The sequence below is a fragment of the Glycine soja genome, chromosome 6, assembly GCF_004193775.1.
Source record: "Glycine soja cultivar W05 chromosome 6, ASM419377v2, whole genome shotgun sequence".
NCBI classification, from domain to species: Eukaryota; Viridiplantae; Streptophyta; class Magnoliopsida; order Fabales; family Fabaceae; genus Glycine; species Glycine soja.
Genome location: NC_041007.1, coordinates 14,207,574 through 14,227,532, shown reverse-complemented (window position 1 = coordinate 14,227,532; position 19,959 = coordinate 14,207,574). Strand labels below are relative to the sequence as shown.

At 31.0% G+C, this 19,959-nt stretch overlaps 2 protein-coding genes and 1 non-coding gene across 3 annotated transcripts; 1 reads left to right on the top strand and 2 right to left on the bottom strand.

Moving 5' to 3' along the window:
• Window positions 1-6,189: 6,189 nt before the first annotated feature.
• TRNAR-UCG lies at window positions 6,190-6,263 on the top strand. The gene has a single exon. It is a non-coding gene; the product is annotated as a tRNA-Arg (tRNA).
• Window positions 6,264-7,029: 766 nt separating this feature from the next.
• LOC114416152 (protein NUCLEAR FUSION DEFECTIVE 4-like) lies at window positions 7,030-11,125 on the bottom strand. The gene is made up of 3 exons (XM_028381023.1): window positions 10,698-11,125; window positions 8,583-9,541; window positions 7,030-7,988 (listed from the first exon to the last, which is right to left on the bottom strand). The coding sequence occupies exons 1-3, from the start codon at window positions 11,031-11,033 to the stop codon at window positions 7,514-7,516; spliced, it is 1,770 nt and encodes a 589-aa protein (XP_028236824.1). The 5' UTR covers window positions 11,034-11,125; the 3' UTR covers window positions 7,030-7,513.
• A 3,914-nt stretch (window positions 11,126-15,039) lies between these two features.
• Window positions 15,040-16,737, bottom strand: LOC114416150 (thylakoid lumenal 17.9 kDa protein, chloroplastic). The gene is made up of 4 exons (XM_028381021.1): window positions 16,364-16,737; window positions 16,012-16,126; window positions 15,756-15,825; window positions 15,040-15,456 (listed from the first exon to the last, which is right to left on the bottom strand). Exons 1-4 carry the CDS (start codon window positions 16,624-16,626, stop codon window positions 15,233-15,235), a joined length of 672 nt encoding a protein of 223 aa, XP_028236822.1. The 5' UTR covers window positions 16,627-16,737; the 3' UTR covers window positions 15,040-15,232.
• Window positions 16,738-19,959: the final 3,222 nt, after the last annotated feature.

Below are 19,959 nucleotides of genomic sequence, written 5' to 3'. Positions count from 1 at the left end.
TCTGTGCGGTGCATGTTAAGGCCATCATGGTGAGAGGTTTTTATACTGTTTCTCATTCACACCTCTGATTTTTTTTTAAAAAAAAATAAGGCAAATGTTTTTTTCTTTACCTGATAGTATAATAATAAAAAAAAGCTACAGTTTTAAAAAAACTAACAAGATATATATAAAATCTTATCAGATTTTGACTACGATAATACTAACGTTACCTTGACCAAACATGGTAATTATTAGTAGTATTACCCAACATTAGTCTTATGGTAATTTTTTTTCTTACATATTGTAAATGGATATTAAAAGTTTAAAACTTTATTATGCTATTACTACGCATGGCCAGATGTCTATCAAGTTGTGTTTGTGAAACGTTGTGTTGTTTTGTGAAAGGATGCTTCAATGAACTAATTAAGTAATTGTTGTATAATTAAATTTTTTTGTCTGTACCATTAATTAAATTTCTTATATATGGTGAGGTCAATTAAAGATATTTTTATTTCTTACAATATCAAAAAAATTAATGCTTTTATTTATAGATTATCCTTATATTTTCTTTTTCTACACCCTATACTATATGAGAGTCAATTAAAGATATTTTTATTTCTTACAATATAAAAAAAATTAATGCTTTTATTTATAGATTATCCTTATATTTTATTTTTCTACACCCTATACTATATGAGACATTATACAAATATTAGAAGTTTGTCCCCTCTATCAAATGTATTATGATGGAACAATCTCGTGAGTTATTCTGAACTGTCTTACATTATTTTTTATTTTTACGGATAAAAAAAAAATGTATCATGGATTAGTGCCATTGAAGGCGCTTTTTCAGTGGAGAAGAAATGGTGCAGTATATTCATCAGTTATTTTTCATCCAGACAATATTGTTTACTGGAGTTTGTTTTTCTAACTCTTTCAGATTGCAGTTAATCCAAATGGATGGTATTCTTTTTTTTTTTTAAATGAGGGTAACTTTCATGTTTATATATATATATATATATGTGCACGCCACGCGTATTAAAGTACCTGCTATAGATGGTTGGAATCTGAGGACTTTGTTGTACACAATTCAACTTAAAATGTTATAGGGGATTTTCTTCCATAATTGGAGGCTACCTGATATGCCAAGAATCTCAAAAAAATAATGCTGTTAATTTTCCTCTATAGGATTTTGATGCATTTTACATAGATTTTACGGCATTCAAATTCATAGTAAATGCTCAGTTTGCATGATGGCAAATGGTGAACTATGAATAAGCAATTACAAAACATTGCTTAAGGTAAATCCAATGGTGCTTTCTTATGATGCCTTTAACATCGTTACTTGTATTTTCTAAACTATATGATCTTATTAATTAAGTGGTTTGTCAGCATTCCCATTCCATCAATTTTATAGATCACAATGAAAAGCTAGCTAGAAATTTGATTATATCCTACTATCTCCGGTCATATTTATAAAAAATAAATTATGATATAACTTAAAATAAATAAATCTATCAAGAACGAATTTATATGAGTTTAAAACATTAACATAACACTTATTTATTGAACACATGATCAAGAAAATACGAATTGTCTATCATAATATGATCTACATAAATTCATAAGTCAAGTCTTTTTTTGTCTTATCACATTTTTTTTCTAGAGTTTTCAATGAGACAAATTTTATATAACAATTGATAAGGTGACAACAAAATGAACTTAACATTATTTATTAGCTCTAGACACCTTTCATTGTAAACCTAGTGATTAGACTCAATATTTTTTCACATTGATCAAAATTAGGTGTTTAAAGTCTGTAAATAATTAATCACATTATTAATGAGCTTAAATATTATCAAATGAATCATAATATTAATTTATTTTTTACAAAAGTAAAATATTATAATTAATTATAACCCACAAACATATAAGAAAAAATTCTAACATATTTTACACTATATCTTATTTCTTATATATAGGATCAAAGATACGATTATCTGACATGTTCTTTATTTTCCAATCTTTACCTTCGAGTTGACATGATTCATTCTCAAAAAAAAATCATCTTAAGTAATGATTAAACCAAGAAAAGCTAGGTCTTGTCATTGAGTTTATTTGAAGCTTAATTACCAGTAATCCCTTAACTTCTCGCTTTGTCATTCAATCCTTTAACTTTTCTACTAAACCTTAAAACGAATTAACTAACACTTTTCCTAAAGTTAATTAGGGCAGAAACTGAGTTTTATAGACAATAATAAAACTTTCCACGTTGCAGTGTCCTAACTTCTAACAATATCCTCATAAGCAGGGAATAGCTTATGAAGCTTTTAATTAAAAATAAGTGAATACTCATTCAACCATATATACTGCTAGCAATAACACATGAGAATAATACAGAATCATCAGGACAAACAAGTGTCATAAAATTATGGAAAAAAAATATAATTCTTCAAGGCAAATAATAAAAACTGTAATTGTTCAGTCACCCTATTTACTGAACTCCAATATCAATGGCATTGAATAAACAATTTTTCTTTCAGCATGCAACACAAACTAGGAGTAAGTAAAACATATATAAGAGAAGGACTAATTAAGTACTACACAAGTCAGTTTCCTGAGAGACTTAATGGTTTGGCCTTTGGAGTAATTCTTAAGCTCCAAGTCCTCAGTTCTAATCTAACGTACAAGAATTTCAAAATATTTTCCTAAATTAGTTGACACCTTACGATGGTCTTGAAAAAATAATCACGAAAGTTGCAAATGCCGATCATGACTAAACTACATATACTTACGTATATGTATCTGTAAGTATCATTATATTTTGACGATATATAAATCTGATTTGACCAATACAGTAGTTACAAAAGTCAGTGTTAGTGAGAGGAATATAACCTATAAAAAGTCTTCAGTATGGCTTCCATTAAGGATGATCTTCTCCTCTCTGACATATCTCTATTTCACCCTCTTGGGCTGCTACTTGAATAAACTTACCTTACCATTGAACAATTCTCTTTTTCCTTAGAGTTTAATTATTATACACTATTAACTTAATTTTTTTACTTAATATTCAACCAATTAAAATTCATGATATGTATATGCATGATATTTAAGGAGATTATGATAAGACTTAAACTTTTTAAAAATGTGATATTTTTTCATCGGTTAAGAAATCTTTACAATGTGATTGCATACCAATTAAATCCTTTTCGTATCAATGTTGAAAGAGTATATTTCAAGACGCCCTTTTATCTTCAGCCTAAATAGGATATTTTTCCTGCCTCTTGTGTCCGTGATTCAATTAGTGACTTAAATTTAAATCCAAAGAAAAAACTAAATGCTAGGAATAACAATTTAAATTTCCGGGCCTTCAATTAGTGATTCCATAGCATGCTATATTCTTGAAATTATTTTTTGGCCTGTGGAATGGCTCACTATCATTTATGGAAAAAGGAAACAACATACTTCAATGGGCTTGGAAAGGTGATCAAAGCCATTAATATGTTTTATCTATTCTCAGAGAAAGTTACATTATAACTATATTCTTATCTATTTTAAAAAAAAAATTAAATAAATTTTTCATATTTTAAATATAGTATGTTTTTTAAAAAATTATCCAATAAATTTTGCGTTTCATTTTAATATTTGTGATCTGCATGTAACAAAGTGTGATGTCATTACGTTTAATCATCAATCCGTAACCACCTTTTTTCCACGTCATTAATTTCTGTTTTTCTACGTAAGCCTTTGCCCCGGTGAAGGTTCATGATGATCATGGTGAGATACAATAGCTTCCGACTGAACCCCCTGGTTTGGCTTTCAGGAAGGCATTTTGAACATCTAATTGGAATAGAGGCCAATCTGGATTCGCAGCAATAAAGAGCAGGAGAGGAAGAAACTTGATCTTGGCTATCGGGGCAAAGGCTTCCTCGTAATCTATCCCATATGTTTGAGTAAAGCCTTTACTAGCTTGACCTTTTCCTCCTTCACCCACGAAGCTTCCCTTCACAACCAATCCCATATCCTAGAATTCGAGATGGGGAGAGTCAAAATGATACAAATGCGCATTTCCTATCTGAATCGGATTGAACTGAACAACATAAATGATTCAAGAATACATAAATGAGATTTTCACTTTCCTTAATTTTCCACTAGTCCTCCTCTTAGTTGTTGTTCTGCAAAAACCCTAAACCCAAGCTCAGAAAACGAAGATGAGGGAGGAAGAAGTGGTGGAAAACATAACATCAATTTTGCAGAAAAAAGAAGAAGGAAAACGAAGGAGTGGAATCAGAGAATCGAAATCCTTCATCCTTCATCCCTCACCCCTCTCATCCTCTCACGGAAGCCCCTTCACTCCGAACACCAACTCCCTTTTCCTCTGCCGCCGCCACGACCTAGTCGTTGCATACGTTTGACGAGCATCATGGCTTCTTGCTCTAAATTGCTGCTCTTTTCCTCTACGCAGTCGTTTAGATTCAGAGAGATGATCCCTTCTCCACAACGTCTTTCACAGTGTTAGTGATATTCACTCGATTTAAATTTTATTTTTTAAATATTTAAAAATAAAAATTAATGATGTGAAAAAAAAAATGTGCTTACTGATTAGTGAATAAGTGTGATAACTTAGATACCATCATTACTTAACAATAAATAGTCATCATTACTTAACAATAAATAGTCTGACAATAAATATTAAGATAAAACGTAAATTTTTTTCAAATGTCTGGAAATATTAGATAATTTTTTTAAAATAAAATTATATTTCAAATATGAAAAAGTTAGTTAAACAAAAAAAATTATATTTAGAGAATTTGGTAAAAATTTGACTCATTCAAGTCTAAGGAAAGTGGATAAGTATAAATCATCACTTGTAGTAACAATGTCTCTTATGAGTGAAAATTTTCACCATTTTTTTTTACCTCTTAAAATTATTTATTTGAATTCGTAGGGTGATATAATTAATATATTTCTTGGGATGGTTTTTTTTAATTGAAGTTTTTACACAACTTGTAACTTAATGACTTGATTGAGATAATAAACAATTTGTTGAAGTACTTCCCTAACACAAAAGTGTTGAACTATGTAATTTCTGTCTTCCACTATTTTATGTGATATATCTTTTGTATTCTCATCTTTAAATTTTGGTGTGTGTAGAGTCTTCCCAAAAAAAAAAAAAAACACCTGGGGCCGTAAAATTTTCATGTTCTCACAAAATATATAACATTTTTTATAACTCATTTTTTTTTATCACATTCACTTTATTTAATATTGCTTTCTCTTTTATTTTTATCTCTCAATTGTATAAAATGCTGTAAAAATATTGAGTAAAGATAGAATTTCTCAAATGCTAATCAATTTACCAAACAATTCTTTACAATATGTTCATTTTCCATGTAAAATTGTCTTTTGAGCCATCTACTATGCATGGTGATTCAGCAAACGGTTTTTTTTTTTTTTTTACCGATACATCAGTATTTTTATTTATTTTTTTACTTTTTTTCCTCCCAATAGCATTACTACCCTCCACTTTTTCATGTAAAATTGTCTTTTTGTGCCATCGGCTATGCATGCTCTCAATTAGCAAACGGTTTCTCTTCAACCAATTCATCAGTTTTTTTTTTAATTATTTTTTCTCAAAAGACAGGAATATCAAATGTTGTATCACACAAGATAATTGTGACTGAGCAAGATAAACTTCCAATGCATGAACTAGCCATGATAAAATGCAATTGATATCTAGTGCATGAAAATAATTAGTTTTCAATATCTAACTATATCAAAATTTAAACAGAAAAATTTCCAACGGCTAAAGCACTAGAATTTTCATAGTTTAATACATATTTCACATTCACAAGGGTAAAGAGGGATTTACTAATTTACAATTTATCCAAACCCCAATTTATCTTGCAAGAGAGACCGATTTATTGGGATTGACTTATGCTAATTATGAAAGTCCATTAACCACTAAATGATTGTTAATTTTCTTTCGGTTTTTTTTTTTTGTTGAAACTTAGGATTGGTCTGTTCCATCAGCCAATCATTGAATGCTTATTAGTTTTTATGTCTTTCTTTTTATTGATCAGAGCAGTGATAGTTAATATAGGATATGTTAATTCTACATATTAACATTGCAAGAACACCATTTAAATAGAATAAAATATAAAATTTATTTTATATAATATTATATAAGAGATACAAGGTAACATTAAAGACCGCATAGCGCAGTGGATTAGCGCGTCTGACTTCGGATCAGAAGGTCGTGGGTTCGACTCCCACTGTGGTCGTTTTTTTCTTTAAGGGGAGTTTTTCAGAACAAATCGTCTAAATAAATTCTCTTATATTTTACTATTTTATTTACATTAATGCTATCATTTTCTATAATTTTTGCGTTAGTCCAATTAGTCGTTTAGTCTTTAAGAAGAATGTATCAAATGTGTTTCAATATACGTGCAAACTTTATACGCTTTTTTTTTTCATTTTTTTTTACTTTCTCAGTCAATAATAAAAAGTAAAAAATACTTCACATACTAATTAATTTCACTTGGTAAAAAAATGACCAAGTCATTATAAAAAAAAAGGTATTTATATAAGTTAAGATCAGCTCTATTTCCCTTGTTTCTAGTTACATACGTTTGGTATAGGGAGTGCACATGTTGTTCACCTCAGTCGTCATGTCGAGAAGAAATCAAGATTGAGAGTCTTGTTGGATACAAGGCTAAAAGTTTCTTTTGGGAGCTTTTTAACTAAAAAAAAAACTATATTTTCAATAGAGAAACCCTAAAAAACACTTATATCATATTGATACTGACCCTGAATTAATATGGGGAGGAGGACACACGGAAGCACGTGTTCTGTCTTACAGAGTATATGGTGTTGAGTTCCATTCTTTGTTTACTGCAGTTTTGTTATGTCTGTAACTTGTTACCTTCTTATAATTTGCCTTTTAAATTAGCTCTCATAAATCTTGTGCAAAGATAATGTATAACAATTTGTACACCCATGCAGAAACCAAGGAAGGATAAACATACAAATTTGAACGTAGATTTAAGATCCAATAAACAAATGCCCTTACATACACGGGAACACACATAACATATTTCATAACAAGTCTTCCTTCCCAAGCATGTATAAAATCAACAAGGGAGCGGAGTATGAAAAAAGATTACAAACAGAGAAGTGCTAGTAACAAATTTTCTAGCACTGTCTTTCTCATGCCCTCTTTTATCCGTTAAAATTCATGTGATTCTTACTCATTTATAAATAGGACCTATCAAATAAAAATGAAACTCATATATCTAATAGGATACACATGAATTTCACCTAACAAAAAAAGTAATAAAAAATTGTACTACTAGCATTTCTCTAACAAATATTAAACTTAAGAGCCCAAAAGAGAGATAAGAGAGGCAGAGTATATGCACACAACAATTCAACACAATATTCAAACCGTAGTGATACTCTCCAGTCTCCATTGATTCCCTTGATAACTGGAAGATGTAACTGATACAAGTTTTCCTATGCTTGCTCCCACTTTTTAAGTTTGAGACTCTTCATAAAGCTGTGCATAGAATTTCCTTGTTCTGTGAGCAACGATCAAGCTCAAAGATGCTGCACATAAGCAAACTACTGCTAAAATTCCAAATGTGATGGAGAAGCAAATGTTTCCCTCACAAAGAAGCAAGTCATTGTTATTTCCAGTGAGCATTCGGTGTTTCACTTGCTGCTCCGCGTAATAGTCGTATATTGTGCTTGCTACAAATCCAGATAGAAAGAGAGAGCCTGCTGGGCTAGCCATGGTGAGAAAATTGTAGAGAGTTCCAAAGTTTTTTAGGCCAAATAGCTCTGAAGCTGCTGCTAAAGCAATTGACCAGTGGGCACCATACCCAAAACCATTGGATATGGCCACCGCATAAACTTGACCAGCCAAACCAAATACATAGTAGCAAAGTCCCAAAGACATCCCTGCTTGAATCACTGCCAATGCAGCAAGTCTTGGGTACCCAAAACTCCTGTTTAAAAAATCACGCAATAAGACACACGTGGATTATGTGTTTCAAGGTGGGAGATTCTAACATAAACACAAGTAATTCCCACTTTAGTCCATGGAATTTAATTTCTAAAATGTCATTTGTAGAATTGAGATTCAAGATAAAAGTGTAGATATGAATAATAGAAGAAAAACAAGTATAAATAAATATAATAGATGATATGATGCGACGAGAAAAGAAAGAGAAATAAAAGGTGTTCATAATTTCATAGACCATTCTTGTCAAGATAAATATCCTTTTGTAAATTCAGAAAATTACAAATTTGAGGGGATAAAAATAGGAAAAATTATTAGGTAATTTCATACAGCCACATGTCTATGATCCCAGACTTCCAGCCAATCTCTATATGACATGTATTCAAGTTTGTCAGGTACGAGAGAAAGAATTGATAACACCCAATTACATGTCATATGAAAATTAGTTGAACTTAGATCACCTAAAAATTGGTTTTGTAAAGAACTAAAATAAGTACTTAGTATTTAAAGTTTCAACAGCTAAAATGGGTTATATTCTTGGAAGATACACTAGATTTCTAAAGAAGAGTAGAGATTGTACCTTACTATAACCTCTGAGAAGTAGCCGCCACCAACACGACCAAGGAAGTTGGATATGCTGATAACCGACACATAAACATTGACATTGTTGTCTCCCAATGATTGACAAATCTGACCCATGTTATTTATGATTGTCAAGCCCGATCCACAGCCCATGACAAGAGAGAAGAACATGACCCAAAAATCGGCCTTGGCCATTGCTTGTGACAAGGTGAAATCCTCTCCTCTATGTGGCCCATTTCTTCGCTTGATTTTCTTCACAGCTTTGGTAACAGCTTGCCACAGTCTAGCTTGACACTGAAAAACATCCCTTGGCCCTTCTGACGACAGAGGAAGCACCTCTAGCTTCGAAGGACTCTTCTCGTTTTCGACGTGTTTGATTACTTTGGTAGTGCTAGAACTACTCTCCCCAACAAAGTGCTTATTAGGCTTAGTTGCTTCAAGCATTGGTGGCTCCAAGAGGGATTCTTGGTCAGCACTTTTTTGGGGTCCAGAGAAGAAAACCAATAGAATGGGAACTATGATAGGAAGCAATATGAGAATGATCAAAATAACTGCAAACAATGTGATGGTGCTTTGGTCCAAATCAAACATGTTTTCCAGCAACAAAACTCCCATCAAGTAAGCAGCCAAGAGAAGGCAAATGCTGTAGATAAATGTGAAGCCAGTCCCATCGGAGGCTCTAGATTGTCGATAACTCTCGACCGGTCTTATGATGAACATGAAGGCTAATGAAACCATTGCAGGTCCAACTGCTATGATGAAAATGAGAGAGGCCTGGTCAGGGAGTTGGGCCATGGCTATTAGTTGCGTCCAAATTGCGCCACTTAGGCCAACGAAGCCCTTCAATATCCCCACCACGGGGCCTCTGCTCTCGGGGAAACTTTGCACGCAAGAAACTAGTGCTGCTGTGTTGTAATATGTTGAACCGTTTTGTCCCACAAAGATTAGAATGCATAGCTGAAAATCAGAGCCTGGTTAATACATGTAATTTTACCAGCATATTGAGCTGAAGTTTCTCCATGTGTGTGTGAGGACACGCAGCACAACCCAACATGTAATCAATCATGTTGAAAACAATTCAAGCAAGGAGAAGTGGATTTTAAGTTGTGATTCGTTTGATATATAGTCGTGTTAAGCATAGAGGCTGAATTAGAAATAATTGTCACTTATAAGAACAAAAGAATATAGTATTGTCACTGTAGGTATGTCTCTTTTTTAGTTTAATTCATATGTACTCATTATGTTATAGTTAATAGATAAGATAATTTAACAAAAGTAACACTGAGTGAAGATTAAATTAAAAATAATTGTATATATAAAGACTAAATTAAAAAATTATTATAAACACACGAAAAACATATTTTATTCTTCCCTTTAAGGTTTATCCAAACACTCGAAAGTCTTAATCATAAAACCTTTTTCATATAATACGTGTATCGGTGTATGTGGTACTCCTGTCTTTTGTAAGATTTTTTTAAAAAAATTGTTTGTCTTTTTATAAGATTCTCTTTTAATTGTTTGTTGTATTATTTTTTTAAAATACCTTTAATTAATGAACAATTTTTTTTTTGCCACAAAATAAAAAATGCTGGAATTTAATTAGATAAGCCTTTTTTTATGAAAACCAGATAAACCTTTTCTTTCTCTTATTAGGATGGGTAGTTATTAGAGTTGGAAAAGAATGCTTAGAAACATAACATGTTAGTCGACATCTAGTGAGAGTGATTAAAGGAAAAAAAATGATAGGTATTATAGTTAATAGGTAGAAAGAAATAAAGATAATTGACGAGTGTAGATAGGTGTTTAAAAAGATTGGGTGTTGAAATATCTAACTTAGTTTCACATGTTGATGTTGATTTAAGGTAAAAAATTAATTGTGATTAGAAATTAATTATGAAGGGACTAAAGCAAAAGTCAACAGGGGAAAGAATCGTATATTTCTGGAAAGAAGACCACTGATCCAAAACTGTTCACGATCTACCAAGCAGTAACTAGTTTTGATGTAGAGAGAGACAAATATGTTTCAGAAACAGAAGAGAAACACGTCCTTAATAAAAGTAAACAGAACATAGAAAAAAGTGATGAGAGAGATTGGTTGTTGAATTGAACATACCAGCCACAAAGGCAAAGCGGGGAACTGGTGAGTGACGATGAGCCAAACAAGGCCATAGCCGACAACATTCTGGACAACTCCGACAAGTATAAGAGCCCAAATAGGGGAAGACTGGCTGATTTTGCCTGCAAGAAGACCAACGTTGTCACCCAGATCCTTAGCCACGCTCAAGAACGCCACCTGCTTCTGGTTGAAACCCATGCTGCTCTTTATCACCGGCGATATGCTCCCGAACATGTAAGATGTCCCCGCAAACGACATGTCCCACATCGCGCACACAAACACCACCCATCTGTGCCCCACGAACCCCTTCAGTTTCTCATTCACCCAAACCATCTCCACCTGATTGATTGAATTCTAACTTTAGGAAAATTAAGGATTCTATAATATGTAACTTGGTTTTGAAGAAGAAGAAGAAGGTGAGATACGAGAGAGTGGTTGTTGCTTATTGCTTATCAATTGCACCTCATATTGACCTATAATAGGTACAGTCAATTATCTTGAAGTGGTGCCTGGTTACCAATTTGTAACCTCACACTTGTTTCGTCGCGTCACGTCACGTGCTGCCCTACCTTACCCCCATTGAAAATGACATTGTACAAGGAACATTATTCCTTATTTTGAAAAAACTGATAAATATATTAAAAATAAAAAAAAATTAAAAAAATTAAAAGTAACATTTTAAAAAATTTTACTTTAAATAATATTTTTAAAATGATAGGAGTTATGAAAAATTCATTAAAAAAAATTATTTATCAAACAATTAAATAAATTTTAAAATCAATAAAAGATTTAAAATTAATTAAAATGTTTTATCGAATATAAACTTAGACAACTTATATCACATATATTTTTTCACTGAAATTTTTTTATTTAAATCAGATAAAGTCACTATAAATAATATAATTCTCCCTCGAAATATTCAGGAGGAGGAGGAGGAGGAATCTCTGTTAATTGATGCATGTATTAGACACTTTATTATTTTAAACGTAAAAGGGAAAAAAAATTGTGTCGGCCTGCTATTTGAAAAAAATCTTTAACACTTTAAACTTTTAAGTCGTGTTTTTATTTAAATATTTGTGGTCGTTAATTAGATTTGAACTATGAAATAATAATTATGATGTTCTTGAATTCAGTGTCCTTACAACACGTGTAGTGTTTGTTCTTTTTGTATGTGAAAGTTTTTGAGCCGGTAAATTTTTCTAGTAAGAATGAAAACTGGCTTAGAAAATCTTAGTTTTATAATAAAATATTACTAATGCACAAGTAACCGGGAAAATACCGTTTCAACTTTCAAAAACAGGAAAAATAGTGTCTTGCTGACATTAAAGGAGAATTTGATAACTGTTTTAAACACAAAAAAAAAAAAACTCGAAATAATTGAATCAATTTAACAAAAAAATTAATGAAAAATAGAAGAAATTAATAGAATGATCATTTTTTTACTTAATCTAAAAAAATAAAATTAGGTGATGGAAAAATTTAGAGACCAAAATCATACAGAGTTTAAAATACGTAATAAAATATTTATTTATTAAGTTATAAAATAAAATGATATTACAACTAGAATAAAAATCGTAGACAAATATCGACATTGAAATTACTTTCAAGCCATTGGATATTTTCCGGTCTATATCGATACCAGTGGTGGCCGTTTTCCTTCGCTTTCTACCATGAAAAAAATATGATACGTAGAGTCGAAGATATGGCGTTGGAATTTCAAAAATATCAACTCTTTTAGGTTCAAAATAGATTCATAATGAGATTCAAAGTTATTAACGTGGGGCCATAAAATGACTACTTATAAAAAAAATAATCTAACTTAATTCGTATGAAAAAAGTGTTTTGAAAACAGGTAACCCTGGCATATGTAAGAGTATTTACAAAATAATTACTGGATGACTTACTTGAAATTAGGTAATATAACTTAATAAATTTTTATCATAGCAGATAATTTGACAGTTCATTATTTATCTAAGTAAGTTATTTATAAAAATAATTGTTGTTTAATTTATTCTTATAAATTAAAAAATTATTTTTTAATTATAAAATTTAATGTAACTCAAGTTAAATATTTATTCTAACAACTTTAATATTAGAGTAAATTTTTGTATAAAATTTTAAAATCTATGTGATAAGTAACTTATTTAAGTAATTATACCTTATAGATACTTTAATATTTGACTGATGACTGATATTGATTTGCGCATTAAAAAGACATATTTAAACGGAAAACTACCAAATACTAAATGCATACTCCTGCTTCGTTTCTCATTTCTACGTAATAATTTTGAATCATCATTTTAAAAAGACAGAGAAACTTTGTATGAATTTTTCTTTTACATAATTAAGTATTTTCTCATTTTGTGAAACTTATCTTTGAAATTTATATATCAGATTAAATTAATATTTTTAATTAATTCTTAATGTCTTTAAAGAATAATAAAAAAAAATTCATACTTATTAAACTTTGAAGTTTAATAAGTATGTTTTTCTTAAAAAATATAACAAAACATAAGAAACCCAAAGCCCCAAAACTCAAAAACGGCAATTGTTTCCTGCATGCACCTGCACAGTTGCTTTCTGCACCTATTCCGGAATTCCAGAATGTAATTTTACATTTCAAAATAAGTGTTTCGAAAGCTTAAAAAGATGCAGGGAGCAACATTGAAGGTGCACGAAGCAATTGCCCTCAAAAACCTCTAACAAAAGCTACACCAGTCGAGTTTGCCAGAAGGCAAATAGCTAGAAAATATAGAGGGAAATTAAATACACGATCCACCACACACCATTAGATTAGATAGCCCACAATAATGTTACTGTCCTTTGTTTTCGGTCTCAAATCTCAATTCATGTCATTTAAATACCACAATTTTTTTTACTTAATACTTATATTAAATATTAAATGAAATACTCATAAGAAAACTATTATCATGGAAATTCAACCAACTTCAAATAGTTTCAGGTCAATTAATCAAATGAGGATATAAGAAGTAAGAACCACTCCCAAGTTGAAGCTAAAATGTTAGAGCTGAAATTCAGCATAAATCATATACTTCAAAGAATCGAATAATGAAAGAATAAGTACTCTCCAGGTGAAGTTAACATCAGATTCTTGAAGGAGCCAAATTATAAGATGCCATGTTATTTAAATATTTTACATCTACAAAAACTAATAGCCAGTGAATGTCAGGTGCAGGAACAAAACTCAAGAAGAGTAAGAGGGAGTATAAGAGAAAGAGGAAGATCCCGTTCATTTGAAGGAGAAATGGAAGAACAACAATTTAATAATCAATAAAATTAGCTTATGCATAAACTAATTTGTAGAAGCTCTCTCATATAGGTTGAAAGCTGAAACTAAACATAGCCTCAAACTAAGGGGGAGGGTGTACCATTCTTGAGCTCAACAAGCTTGCACGTGTAACTCAACATCTCAAAGGAGTCTGACAAACAATAACTCATTTAATAAAATAGATCTTAAGCATAAAAAGAACATTAACATTTTAACATGAAAAATCCTCCAATACCAAGAGAAACAAGACAAATTCTGAAAAATATTTCACTATATTAATACTCTTTCACATAAGAAATACAAAATAGGAAAATGTTAACCAGCTCTTAGGATATTGTTTAAGAAATTAAAAAGAGAAAGGTTTTTATTAAAATGCGTAAAATTGTGCTTTCTATGACTTTTTTTTATATTCTCCTATAATTTCTACAATCAATATTTTCTTCTTTTAATTCTTTAACCAATGCCTTAAGGACATTGGTTAGCAAGACCCTACAAAATATAGTGTTTCTTAAGGAGACCCACTTCCATCCAAATACTAGAAGTCATAGAAATGATACTCAAGCTGGTTTATTTTTCTCACACACTCAAGATTTACTTAATACTCTATTTTTCACACTTTTAGAAGCTTTCACTTCTCTCAAAAAGTCTTGTTTTTTGTTTCAGCTTCTGGTGCCTTTTCATCTCCCAGAGGCACTATAGAGGCAGAATGCAAATGTGAAAGCATCAAAAAGTTGTTGCACCATGTTTTCAATTCAGTGCAATTTTTCAAACACATGCACCCCTAAGCCTATATAGCTTTTAACCTCTCTCTGAAACTTCCTTCACAGGAGGAGAAATTTCCACCATTTACAGTGCTCTGAGTTTAATGCTTTTACTTTTGGCTGGACACAACAACCATTATTGCTATATTTTCCGACTTTTCTCATAGAGTCTTTTTTACCTTAAGTAAATTTGGTGAATAAACATATCTTTAGTATATTTCCCAGCTGCTCTAAGGCAATTACCACACAATTAGGCTAGGCGAAATGCAGCAAAAGCTAACACAAATGGTTGTAGAAACTAACTGATAGAATAATTGATAAAAAAAATCTACAATGGTGAGTCTAAGATTATTGAGCATTAAAATATTAAGTTGCAAAAGCCATAAAATTGCACATAATGAGGCAAAATATAACATTAAAGGAATTAAGGATTCAGACAGGCACCAATCAAAGAACTAAACCAACGAAAGAACGAAACAACACTATTCCTCCATGGAATCAAAACTTGGAGCATACCATCCCAACTGGTCATTGATTTGCTTCAGTCTTGCTTCTTGACCCTTTGAATCTCCGAATGCAGTAGTGAAAGGGTACACATAAGTTACTTTCATTGCCACACACCTGTATGCAACCACATCACCTTTCACCAGAAACTCAAGAATATCTCTACCAAATCCTCCATCAACTTCAGCTTGTAGATATTGACCTGCATATTAATTTTAGTAAAGTGAAGGTATGCCCTGCGGCATGCAAGATAGCACTTTTGTTAATCTCTTCAACAATTGGCCTGACTTGGATACAATAATCTAAAATCTAACATCTAAGAACTAAGATCTAATCCCTCCTGATTCTAGTTCCACAATCTGATAAAAATGCAGCTCTCCCTTTTCTTCTATATTTATTATTTAGTTGGCATCCCTATAAGTTCCTATTCTGTTTCTAGTTTGCTATAATTCTAAATTGATCTAAACCTGAATAAAGCAGGTTACACTAAGCTTGTATTACCATCTGGAGTATCTTCCACAGGCTGAAATTTCACATTTTTCTGGGTCTTCAGGATTGCTTCACGTAGTTTCTGGAAAATGATAGTAATAATAATAAGGATAATAATATAAAGTTAGAAAACATAGGAAATGCACATAAGGAATGGCTATACACAACTCACATACAAACTAGCACACCAAGAAAATTATAAACAGTCAAAATAGAGATAATGAAAATAGAGGACACTTTTGACTGTTTTAAGGAATGCTTTAGAAACCTGAATAGCATCATCCGAGGAATTTGAGGGAATAAGCCAAGGAAACGAAAAAGATGATGACTTGGGATTTGTTGATATACAACCTGGATTGATTGATGGGCAAGGTCTAATTTTTCTGCAAGAGAAGTGGTACACAGAAAATATTGTTAATAATAAACAGTTGTATTATTATCAACCATGCAATCCATTTCTATAAGAAGCAACATTATATGTGATACAACATTATATAAAGTCACTATATGCTCCCAAAATAAGCATAATTCTGAGGCTGAGAACATGTATTCTAGTAAATGTGAATTCTAAATTTGAGGCCAAAGGGGCAAGCCATGAAGAATGTCTACAATTTACATACCCATTTTCAAGTCCAAGCTCCAAATTCTTGGATTGAGAAAAGGGAGTGGTGAGGGAGATTGGAGGGGGTTGAGAATTGAGGGATGGGATTGCATGAGATGGTAAAGGAGAGGCTAAGGTTACAGCAAGGGCCAAAGAGAGGAGATTAGGTAGGACCCTCTGTCCAAGTACAAGGTTTGGAGTGTGAGTAGTTTTCAGTTTAGGAGCTGTGTTTATGTAAGAAGAAGAAGCAAGAGGAGGTAGAAGACTACTCATCAGACTCATTCTCCACCCTCTGTAACCTTTGCTCCATCATTTTCTCTTTCTAGTTTTACTTCCCAAGCAGCACCAAAGTTAATTCCAGCCTTTGGAAGTTGATCCTTTCTCAGAGGTTCATAGTTCCGGAAAGAGTAATAAAAAACTATGAAAAAATTGAATTTTAATTCCTTATATAAAATTTAGGTTTCAGTTTAATCCAGGTTTAAAAAGTAGTAGTATCATTTTAATCTCTTATCATATCTCTCTTAAAAAAAATTATTCATGAGTTAACTAAATTGTATAATAAACTAATAAAAAACCAATTTGATCTAGAAAAAAAAACTTTAACGAATCAAAATAAAACTTATAGGACCAAATTAAGGTATTTTAAGAGATAAAGGATGGAGTAATAAAATTGATTGGATAGTAAAAAAGAAAAAAAAGTGAAGAAAAAACCATGGATTCAATTTTTTTAAAAAATTAACAATTAATAATTAGTTGATAAAAAATAAATAAATAAAGGATAGAAGAGAAAAAATTGTTTAAGTTGTAATTAATGTTTCAACTTTGACCCTCAACAATTTTCAAATGATCTTATCAAAGACAAAGGATAATTTTTAGGAATTAATTATTTTTCTGTACCTGAGACGAAATGTATTAGCATTATATTCTCTAACATTTTTATTTTTCAATAATAATAAAAAGATTAAATTATAATTTGTTTTATTTTTAGTTTTTCAAATCCATAATTTTGATCTCTTAGATTTTAATTGTACAATTTAATCTCTTTCATCTTATAAATTGATGATTTTGATTCTCCTGGTACAGTACAGTGTTAACAAGTAATTCTATTTAATTGGGCTATTAAGTTAATTATAAATTAATCAAAACTATTAATTAAATAAAAAATTATTAATCCTAATTTTTTATAACATTTTTTTCTTCTCTGCAAATATCTCTTCTACCTCCACTATCACACACAACTCCATTGTCAATAACATTGTATTAGAGTTAATATTCTTTTATTAGAGTTTTTAAGGATTTCTAATTTTATTTAATTTATAAATAATTTAATATCTCTAATAATCATAATTATAAATTAATAATATATCTGGAGACCAAAATTATGAATTTATAAAATTAGGATAACTAAATGTTACATTAAAAATTAAAAGGACAAAAATCATGAATTTAAAAAATTATGAGGATCAAAAGTGTAATTTAATCTAAAAAAATCTCTGATATTTTTTTTAATATTGATTAAAATTTATTGAAAACTAATAAAAATAGGAGACTTGTTAAATGAGAAGTAAAACTCATCAAAATAAATGATTTCTAATAAAATTCAACCAATACTATAATATATGGTCAAAATAATGTATTGCTTACTTGAAATAAAAAATACGAAAAAAGAATAAAATAAAAGACAAAATTGATTGTTTACTAATATATATTGTCTCTATTTTTATATATAAGAAATAAATACACAATTCATCAAAACCAATAAAAATAATTAATTTGGTTAATTTTAATTAATAATATAATAAATTTAAATTTTATTTCAAAAATACCCGTTGACTCAAATGGATTAAGTGGTAATTATATTTAATGTAATTACTTATTATTCAACGGATAATTTTTTTCACCAATAAGTATGATTTATTTCATTAGTAGTCTTTACAATAAATAAAAATAAAAAAGAAAATTAACAATTGATGCATTTAAAGATTATCATATATTTCTAATATTTAGGAAAAAATATTCTCATTTATTTCTTTTACACAAGAACGGTGGTATTATTAAATGTCTATTTTTTAGTGCAATAATAAGAAGGTAAAATTGCAAAATTGGTCCCCCACTTTATTTCTAATTACGAATTTAGTCCTCTTATAATTTAATTCACAAATTTGGTCTCCCAGTTTTATAAATCCCTGCAAAATTGGTCTTAGAAGCTCGATTTAGACGTTGACCGTTAACCTCAGACGTTGATTGCCGCGTGTCAAAGTCTGAGTGGTTTCCCATAAAAGCTTCATTTTTTGTAGGTAAAATTGCACTTTTTGTCCTTCAGTTTTACTCCAATATCGATTTTGGTCCCCCTATAGTTTAATTAACACATTTGGTCCCCTAGTTTTATAAATCTCTTTATAAATTATTCCAGCAAAATTGGTCTTTTGAATGGTTTAGCCACTAGTGCTAAAAACATGGTAGGTAGGCATGGCAACGAGGCCCGAACCCGTGGGGCCCGCCCCAATTTTGACGGGGAAAATCCGAGTTGACCGAGGTCGGGGTCAGGTTTTCCCCGATAGCCAAATTCGGGTTCGGGGTCGGGGATGAAATTCTCAATACTCGTCCCGAATCCGTCTCTGAACCCGCCCCGCTAATAATTAATATATATAACACATTGAAATATGAAACTATTAGATTGAATTTTATGTTAGTGTTGAATTGAATTTTATGTTTTATTTAAAATTATATTTTTTATTTTATGAAAAATTATATTTTTTTAATAAAATTTTATAAAAATGTCGGGGACGGGGCGGGCAGGGAAAACTCGACCCTTGTCGGGGATGGGGTGTATTTACACCCCCGTTGGTTTCGGGGGCGGGGGCGGGGAGGGAAATGGGGAGTCGGGGGCAGGGGTGGGGTAAACAAAACCCGACCCCGACCCGCCCCGTTGCCATGCCTAATGGTAGGTCTTGATAAATCTTGCACTTCTTTTTCATTGCAAGTTTTTCACTTACTTGGAACCGAGAAAAAAATCACTCTTTGTCTCTCTCTCACTTCCGGGGTTGTTCAACTTGAAAAAGTAGCGCATGAATTCCAACCTGGGTCTGAAAAGGTTATGTAATAATTCCTTCTTTTTTTTCTTATTTTTTTGCTCCCCCATGCGATAGTATGTGTATACGATTGCTTAAGTGACCTATGTATGACAATGATATTTTTGTTTGAAATTTGAAATACAACTTCTCCCGTAATGAAATTTGGCTGAATTTATAAAGAAATTTATAAAACTGGGGGACCAAATGTGTGAATTAAATTATAAGGGAACCAAAATCGAAATTGGAGTAAAACTGGAGGACCAAAAGTGCAATTTTACCTATAAAAAGTGAAGTCTTTACAGGAAACCACTCAGATGTTGACATGTGATATTGACACGTGACAGTCAACGTCTGAGGTTAACGGTCAACGTCCAAATTGGACTTTCAGGACCAATTTTACAAGGATTTATAAAGCTGTGAGACTAAATTTGTAAATTAAATTATAGGGGGACCAAACCTGAAATTAAAGATAAACTGAAAGACTAAAAGTGCAATTTTACCTAATAAAATTCAACGCATATTTTCACATATATATATATAT